Here is a 9692-nt window from a genome sequence, read left to right as displayed (position 1 = left end):
CGCTGGGGCCGGACGCGCGGGGGGCGGGGGTGAGGCCGCGGCGAGCAAAGTCCAGGCCCCTGGAGCGCAGAGACCCGCGCGCGCAGCTGCTCGCCCAGACACGCGCCAAGTGTGAGGTGAGGACTGCCGGGCCGAGAACCCCCAGGGCGGGCGGCGCGGTGGGGGGACCTGGACCGTAGCCCTTGCGCCCCCAAGGCCTGGACACCCGCGCGCTGAGTTCCAGCCGCTCGGGTGCAGAGCGAGAGGAGGCTGGTTGTCCTCCCCGAAGCGGCGCGCTTGGACCTGAGTCTGTGGTTTCTCCCCAGGCTGAGATGGACCTTGAGGCGGGAAAGAACGGAACAGCCCGGAGCCCCTGGAGCGCGGAGGACAGCTTTGAACTGGGCGCCCGCAGGTACATCACCCACCCGCAGCCGCCCGCTTTCCTGCTACTTGGGGACCAGCCGGGCCGGATTCGGCCCTGGGAAGACGCTGAGCGAGTCAGGCGGAGTTGGAGGGTTTAGTCTCAAGTTCTGACCTTGGAGCAGAAGTTTTATTAACCTCAGCTAATGTCCTGCGGGCTCCTCGCTTGGAACAGTGTCAGGGAGAAGAGTGTCTTCAAGTGTCTGTTTCTCTCCGAACAGAGGACTTGGATAAATAGCTAAGATGTGGAATAATATTACTTTTATCACATAACTTAATTTAGGTTTAGTTTCCTTTATTAAAAATAGCTTTCGTGTACATCCAGTTATTCCCCCCATGTTTCTAGAGCATCAGGCTTGTACAGTAGCTCTTTTTGAGTTTTTGGAAAAAAGTTAGCAAAGAGCCTGCCCTGCTCCCTCCCCTTGTTATTTCTCTCTCCCTTCAGGGTCAGGCTACCCCACCAGCCAGGTAAGCACGGGTTTCCTTGTGCTTATTTGCCAGCCTGGAGCGAAATGCTTCGTGGTTTTTCATTATATAAAAGATTCCGCTTCTAGGTATGGCTGGCATTCGCCTCTGTCCGAAACCTACAGCATCTTCCTAAAGAATCACATTTGCAGGCGCGGAGTGCGCAGACAGCTGCCCACCATCAGTGGGTGGTTTGGATCAACCACGGATTGTAAATTTGGAAGAGGGTTTGGTTCTATAGGGAAGCTCAGGGGGGATTGACAGAGAGGGAGACAGATAACAGTCATACTTTGCAGCACAGTCTTTGGTGTGCTGAGAAAAATGTGCAACTGTTCACTACAAATTAGCAAATAAGCACAAGTACACCCATACTTACCTTGTCTGCGGGGTTTTGGGGCCCTGGGGCTTCGCCTGCCTTTCCCTCTTCTACCCCCGGCAGGCCCTTCCGGTTCCTTCCGTTTCCCTTCCAACCCCCAGAGAGGAGATGGGGAGGGGGCCCCTTGAGCAGCCTCATTTCATCCATAACCTGCTCTTTCATATCCTTTTTTGTTCAAGTGCCAGGGGAAAGCCTCAGCTCAGCTCGCTCTTTGCTTGTGTGTGTTTCTCCCTCCACTGTCTGAGTTTCTTTTCACTCCCGGGGACCCTTGTTTGACGCCCTACGCAGGCCTTGGGAGAAGAATCGGTCATTGGTGTGTGTCCCTGCTTCCTCTTTCACTGTGGGAATAATGAATCATTTTCGCCTTTAGCCTCAAATAGTTTATGAGGCTATTATGGTCTCTGAGTTCACGTTAGGCCACCCAGAACTAATTGACCAGTGTCATAGAGGGATCACTCAGAGGGACAAATTTATCAAGTTCTTAAGTTTGTCCGCAAGCTGCAAGGGACCTGATTAGCTAACTGAAACATGCCTATCTGTTGTTCAGGCTGACACATTCTTTTTGCCTGTTAACTGCTTTAGACAGTCACAGTGGTGGTACTTAATCATAGAAAGTTTAGTTTTGCCACATAGAATTGGAGAAAGGATGGAGAGTGTTCTTCATAATAGAAAAATGTGATTTGTCGTTGGCTGCAATTAGGCTGGGATTGACTGTGAATCTATAAATAGATGGCATTTTCATGAAGTAGGCTATTTCTGTATTGGACTGGCTGAACATATGATCAGTGTACAAAGGAGCTGTCCCCACAGAAGTTGCAGTAACACTCCAGAACCCAGGGATATCCTCAGAAGTCTAACTCACTCACAGTCTTGTGTTGGAAAGAAGCAAACAGTTCAAAAGATAAAGGCATTAAGAACAAGCTAAAGTTTTAAGGTATGATAGAAAGTTAAGAAGTTAAAGCTTTAAGATAAAATGAAGCATAATTTTATGTAAAATTGAACCAGTACATTTAAAGGATATTAAGCCCAGTTCAAAATTTAGGGCAAATTTGGAGTCAGTGACATGCTTGTTCTAATAATGTTGGTATCCTTTGTGAAATATATTTAAAAATATCTTTAGTGGCAGTGCTTGACTTTTAAAGTTTGGGAAATATACCAAATGATTTAAAATCAAGTCTTGTGATCATTTATCACATATCTAGAAATTTAAGCTAGAAAAATGTATTTTAGACAAAAAAACCCAAACAAACCAAAAATAAAACCGAAAAAAACCCCAAAACTATCCCAAATGCCACATAAAATCCAACCTTGTGGAGTTAACATCATTGTATAGATGACAAAATAGAAATAACTGACATGTTAAATAAGCAAATTGTAGAGAAAGAGGATGATGAACAGTGGAAAAGGGAAGTCAAGGTTAAGAGGGTCAGTAGAAGGTCATGATCAATCTTTAATAAAGTGGTTAGGAGAGGAGTGACTGAATAAAGCATCATCTAAGCAAAGGCTTGAACAAAATGAGAGGAGAGAAGCATGTGGATATCTGGGAGGACAGTATCTTTGGCAGAGAGAACTGCCAATACAAAAACCTCTGAGGTAGAAACTAGTCTGGTACCTTCGCAGAATGATATCAAGGCCACCGGGTTGGAGCAGAGTGAGCAGGGGTAGAAGTGAGAGATGCTGTCAGGAGGTAACATGATGCTACATCATAGGGCCTTAGAAGTCGGTGTAAAGTCTTACACATTTACTCTGACAAAAACTGAGAGCCATTGTAAGTCTTAAGCAAAAAACAGACATGCTGTGGTTTGAATTTTTAAATGGTTACTCTGGCTGCTGTGTTGAGGATAGACTGAAGCGGGCATACTGCAAAGTGCAAAGACTAGGCAGGAGATTGTCTTAAAAATCCAGATAAGAGACAACGATATCTTGTACCTGGAGAAGGAAAATGTGGGAAGCAGATGAATTTTAGATGCATTTTTAGTGTATTTCCTAACAATTTCTCACATGCCTTCCTTCAGAAGAGTGGCCTCTAAAATTTTAAGCTTCTCTGTTTGTTTTGTTTTTAAACGGAAGAAGGATATAACTGGCTGGGCAGATATCATTAGTGTTAATGTCCCCGTGTGTGTTAGCTCTGTAAGACAATTGACCATTTCACATTTTCTGTATATCCTGTAGTACCTTGGACAGTTACTTCTGTAGACAATGGCTAGTTTGCAGTGTGTGATAGAATGGGTAATTTTGACAATTTATAGTCTCATTTAAAAAATATTTTAAAGCCGTATAATAACTGAATGCCATAACTATAAAATTTGAGTTCAGCTGGATGAAAACATAACAGTGTTTAATTCAAACAATTCTATTTTACAGAAACCAAGACAAGAAAAAAATGAAGAAAGTAAATTTAATTGGACCATTAGCATTGGTAAGCTGATAAAATATTAAATATGAATGGCACAGCCTTATTCAACTTTTATTTTGAATCAATAAGTGAAAAGCGAGACCTGGAAGATTATAAACAAGTAGCAATAGAGTCTCCCTGTTGCGCCAGTGCTGCTTTAGATTGGCTCATTGTAGTTGACAACCCACGTTTCCAAGAAGGATAAGCAAACAGCTAGGGGCAGAGAGGCTGTGAAACAAGGCTGACTTAACTTGTACACAGAGAAATTGAAAGTAAGACCTGTGTTAGTGGCACCATGCAAATTAACAATTGAAGAAAAATATGTATATTTCACAACAAAATAAATAGAAAATTTAGCATGAGCTTGGAACTAAAAGGTGATCGTTAACTACAGAAAAGTTAAAACATTACTGAATATACACTCACATTTAATTTTTAGTGAAATATTGGTTGAATATAGTGCAATTCTTAGACTCAAATTAAGACCATTTGCTGGTCTAAGTCAAGCTAACCAGTTTTTGGAAGAATTCTTTTTTTTTTCTTTATTATTATTTTGTGTGCATGTACTGTCAAATCAGATCTGACTGATACAGGAGGATATTGTGCCTCCTTCTCCGGCAGAGCATCTGGTGGATTCGAACGGTGTTCCTCTGGGATTGCAGTGCAGCTTCTTGCCACTAGGCCACCAGAGCTTTTTGGAAGAATTCTTTTTTTTTTTCTTTATTATTATTTTGTGTGCATGTACCGTCAAATCAGATCTGACTGGTACAGGAGGATATTGTGCCTCCTTCTCCGGCAGAGCATCTGGTGGATTCGAACGGTGTTCCTCTGGGATTGCAGTGCAGCTTCTTGCCACTAGGCCACCAGAGCTTTTTGGAAGAATTCTAATCTGCCGTTTTGAGTTTGTTAAATATCTCTTAGATGCTTCCTAAAAAACTGCCCACTGTGAGTAAACATGATGCACTTCAAGCTGTCATAGCCATTATTGGAAAGTCAAGTCGGTAGGTTTAAGTGGCATGTCAGTGGAAAGCTCTAATTTAGTGAGTAGATGGATGAAAGACACCAAAACCTCTATGCTCTTGAATGTTGTTTGGTACTTCTCTCTGTCATCACAGAACCCTTGTCCGTCCTCTTCTTCAATATCTTGGGGATCTTTTTATGTTAAAAACCTCAGTTGTTGTTGTTGTTGTTGTGTACTGTTAAGTTGGAACTGAATCCTAGCCAACCCTCCAGCAGGTTTTTAGAGGCAGTAAATTTCTCAGCAGTAGTTTGACCATCTTTCTCCCATGTGGTAGCTGTTTTTAATACTGTGCCTTAAAGAATAATTGGGAAAAACCAAATCTGATTTTAATGCAGAAATGTTTAAACGTAATTTCCTAAAGGACAAAAATTACTGAAAACTAAAACAAACAGAAAATCTCATTTGATTAAAAGTATCACTGAAATCTTTACTTAGACTCCGAAAATACATTACTTATCCTGGAAAAAAGTTTATTTAGGATTTTAGTGTGAAATTCACCCTAATTTTAAATTTAAGCTTAGAATCTTAAAGTCTGCAATTTATAAGAAAAGCCTTTAAAAATACCTCAAATTATATCAAGCTCAGTGCAAAGAATATTGCCATTTCTTTATGGTCATTAATGAGAATATTACAATTTATGTAATGCTCTGAAAAGAAAATGTTACATGACCACCTGACCCTGACCCTTAAACTCCCTGACAGGCTCCCTTCATCCCCCTTCCCAGAAGTCACTAAAGATCTTGGGCATACCAATCTCTGGTAGCACTTTTAAGGACTCATCCTGATTTACTCTTGTATGTGGCTTTTAATCTTTTGTCTCCTGCAATACCCTTGCTAATGCAGTGCATTTGATGATGGAATTTGGCCTCCACAAACTGAGCTTCTGGAACTCTTTGAGAACAGTTTGCACAGTGGCCCTCCCCCACACTCCCACCATCACCCTTCATTCTTTGACCTGTGATATCAATCCATGTGATGTCCTGGGGTAATGACCCAGGCAGACTCAGAGTAAGCCTTTAGGGAGTCCATTGTGCCAACTCTGACTCATCATAGACTCATCTTTTTTATTAATTGAGATTTTAATGCAAATTTATAAAGAACTTGGGTTTCCAGTCATTCTTTGTTGTACATTTCCTCCCCCCGCCCCCCCCACCACTTTTTTCTTTGGGGAAAAAGTTCTTTCATTGTTATACAGATCCCCAACCCCACCCAGACCACTTTACTATGCAGCTCTTATTCTGGACTCTTGTCATGCCAATAATACCTGATCATATATTCCTTTTATACAGTTATCTCCCTCGTCTGTTTCAATGTTGTATAGATTATTTATCCCTTTTCTTAGTTTCCTCCCGGCCCCCATGCCAGTCCTGTTTTATAACAGTGGCATTATGCCGTATTTATCTTTTTGTGACTGAGATATTTCACTCAGGATAATGTCCTCCAGAGTCACCCATTTTGTATAAAATTCATGAGTTCCTTGGTTTTTCAATGAAGCATAGTATTCCATTGTGTGAATATACCACAGTTTCTCTATCCATTTGTTTGTTGGTGGGCACTTGGGTTGTTTCCAACTCTTTGCTATTGTGAATAAAGCCACGATAAACATGGGTGTGCATATGTCTGCTTGGTTATGGTTTCTTTAAGGGTATGTTCCCAGTAGTGGAGTTGCAGGGTCAAATGGTGTGTCTATTTCCAATTTTTTGAGAAAATGCCATACTAACTTCCATAGTGATTGTACCATTTTACTCAGCCACCATCTGAATGTCTGTGGTGAAGTGTCTGTTCATATGCTGTGCCCATTTTTCAGTTGGGTTATTTACCTTTATCTTGTTGTGGTGCTCAAGTATTTTATAAATTCTAGATATAAGTCCCTTATCTGATTTGTCATTACCAAATACTTTTTCCCAATCTGTGGCTTCCCTTTTTACTCTCTTGGAGAAGTTTTTGGATGTGCATAGGGATTTGATTCTTAGAAGGTCACATTTATCTATTTTATCCTCTCCTGGTTGTAGGTTTTTCAGGATGCTTGGAAGACTGTTTATGTTGTGGATTAGGGCTTCTAGTGTTCTTCCAAGCTTTTCTGTAATGAAGGTTACAGTCCTTGGTTTTAGTTCTGTCTAGGTCCATGATCCACTTTAAGTTGGTTTTTGTGTATGGAGTGAGGTGTGGGTCTTGCTTGAGTTTTCTACTGATGGTTTTCCAATTTTGCCAACACCATTTGTTAAAAAGCCTGTCATTTCCCCACTTAACTGATTTCATTTCCTTGTAAAAAATCAGTTGACCATAGGTAGATGGGCAGATTTCTGGGTTCTCAATTCTATTCCATTATCTGTGCGTCTCTCATTGTACCAATACCACGCTGTCTTGACCACCATGGCAGTGTAGTAGGATTTGAAATCAGAGAGTGAGATGCCTCCTACCTTGTTTCTCTCTTTAAGGAGTACTTTGCTCATTTGAGGCCTCTTTCCATTCCAACTTAAATTGGAGATTGCCTTTTCCATCTCATTGAAGAATTGAATTGGTATTTGTAATGAGATTGCATTGAACGTGTAGATTGCCTTTGGTAGTATTGTCATTTTCACAATATTGAATCTTCCTATCCATGAGCAAGGGATATTCTTCCACTTCTCTAGGTCTCTTTTTGTTTCTTGTAGTAATGTTTTGTAATTTTCTTTGAATAGTTCCTTTGTGCTTCTGGTTAGATTTACTCCCAAGTATTTACTCTTGTGATTTGCTATTGTGAAGGGTATTGTTTTTCATAGCACCAGCTTTGTATTCTCTCCTGGATGACGGTTTTCTCTCCCCCGGTGTGGATGTGGTGAGGAAATTGGGTAAGGAGAACGTTTAAAAGAGGGGGAAGGGAAGATGCAAAATGTAGGTGGGAAAATGAAAGCAATGGAAGAATAAGAGATGGAAGAAGATGTAGTTGGCAGTCATAGATGAAAAGAGAACAGAGAGAAGGAGGGAGTATTTGAAAAACAGAAGAGAAATTACAAAAAGAGGACTGAAAGATAGCACTAGCATTTTGGGGACCACCGGTAAGGAGTTATACTGCCACCCAAAGGCGGCTGGTTCAAATCCACTAGTGCTCCAAGAGAGAAAGATGAGTAGTCTCTTTTCATGTGACTTACAGTTTTTTAAAACCCCATTGAGGAGCGTCAGCTATGTGTTTGTTCCTTCTTGACGGCACATAACAACAAAACACAGCAAGTGAGAAAGTATTTGGAAGTGTTATGACATTCTGTTTCTTGGGAATTTGTGTCTTTCACTGTGACAGTTATCCCTTGTCCTCTCTGTGTGTTAGGAGCAAGACTAAGATCTTTAGTGTAGCCTGTCAGGCCCTCTAGACTGCTCTCTGATGTCATCTTCTACACTTTGTACTGTGCACTCCAGACCAGCCAGATGGGAGGTTACACCTAGAACCTTCATTCATGGTATCCCACTTCTAGGAGCTTTTCTAAGTCTAAGCATCTCCATTTCCCTGAGTCGTCTTCTAACTCACCCTTTTCTTTCAATTCTGCATGTGCATCATCTCCATGAGAAAGGCTTTCCCAAAGGACACATAGAAGCAGCTGTTGTTTAGTCAACCCCAACTCACGACAGCCCTATCTGTGTTAGAGCAGAACTCTTCTCCACGGGGTTTTCCAGGACTGATTTGCTCTTAGAAGTAGATTGCCAGGCCTTTATTCCAAGCTGCCTCCAGGAAGAACAAACTTAAAATCATTTGATTAGTAGCTGAACATATTAACTGTTTGCAAAAGTGCACATATGGACATTATGTTTGTTACATTTCATTACTACATGGCCTTTTACAAGTTAATTGAAGCTTCTCATAGGAACCTCCTCCCCCCCCCTTGTTCTGTTCTATTGAATCTAATCTAATCCAACTGGCACAGGTGGAGATTGCCCCTCCTTCTCCTGGAAAAGCTTCCAGTGGAGTATCTGGTGGATTCGAACTGTGTGCCTTTGAGATTGCAGCGCAGCTTCTTGCCACTAGGCCACCAGAACTCCCTTCTTATAGGGATCGTATCCTCAAAGCTCAGAGGATCTGTTTTTCTCCCCTAATTTTAATTCTCCTTGTGAGTGTGTGTGTGTGTGTGTGTGTGTGTGTGTGTGTGTGTGTGAATGAGTGTGGTGTGTTTGTATGTGTACTTATGATCTGCTTCTAGGTGCTTTTAACTCATGGCCTCGTGAGCCCAGAGAGCTTGAACAGTATTTCTTAAAGGAAACAAACCTTTATCCTTTCTGATTATATTGTAATCATCGAACTAAACAAGATACTGATTAAGCAGAATGAGATGGTTTTCTTCACAGAATGCAAAAGAAATAGGATCATTATATTAACCTGCCAATGATTTGTATTGGAACTTTTCTTTCCTAAGACATTTATTTGTAACTTTTAAAATTGTGCTGGTTTAAAATGAAAATCCAAAGAGCATATAATTGTATAAATAGAGACATTACATTCTGTAAATTAAGCATAATTTTCTTCTTTTTTTCACCCCCCAGTTTCGCTACTCTGATTGGCAGGATAAATTATTTATGTCCCTGGGCACCATCATGGCCATAGCTCATGGGTCAGGTCTTCCCCTCATGATGATAGTGTTTGGAGAAATGACTGATAGCTTTGTTAATACTGCAGGAAACTTCTCCTTTCCAGGTAAGCATTTCTCCACTTAACATTTTAATTCCTGGTATTGCTTTAACTGAGTGAAAAAATGGAAATTTCATTTTGTATCTACTATTTGTTTAATGATTTGGGCTTAAAGATGACTACAGTTATCAATCAGAATGAAGTTGTAACCTTCTCAGAAAACTCCTCAAATATAGCTCATTGTATTATTTAGCTTTTTTTACTAAAAAACCTGTTACATCTAAATAAAATAAAACAAAACATCCTTCTGCTTGGGGTAGTGGAACTTTAATAATGGCTTTTTAGGGAAGACAAAGATTCTCACCACTGGACCAATTGGTAGCATCAGGATGGATGGTGAAGAGATTGAGATTGTTTACAGCTTCAGTTTGCTTGGCTCCAC

The 9692-nt window shown here is 41.0% G+C and overlaps 1 protein-coding gene across 1 annotated transcript in view; it reads left to right on the top strand.

Annotated features, from left to right (window-relative positions):
• Positions 1–311: 311 nt before the first annotated feature.
• ABCB4 (ATP-binding cassette, sub-family B (MDR/TAP), member 4) overlaps positions 312–9692 on the top strand; it is a 90585-nt gene continuing 81204 nt past the window's right edge. Inside the window, exons 1-3 of the mRNA XM_006891485.1 lie at positions 312–391; positions 3605–3659; positions 9166–9316. Coding sequence (XP_006891547.1) covers positions 312–391; positions 3605–3659; positions 9166–9316 — 286 coding nt within the window. The remainder of the gene's footprint in view (positions 392–3604; positions 3660–9165; positions 9317–9692) is intronic.

This window comes from Elephantulus edwardii, unplaced genomic scaffold (genome assembly GCF_000299155.1).
Source record: "Elephantulus edwardii isolate Elephantulus edwardi_28Jun2011 unplaced genomic scaffold, EleEdw1.0 scaffold00098, whole genome shotgun sequence".
Taxonomy (NCBI): Eukaryota; Metazoa; Chordata; class Mammalia; order Macroscelidea; family Macroscelididae; genus Elephantulus; species Elephantulus edwardii.
This window is presented reverse-complemented; position numbering and strand designations above follow the sequence as displayed.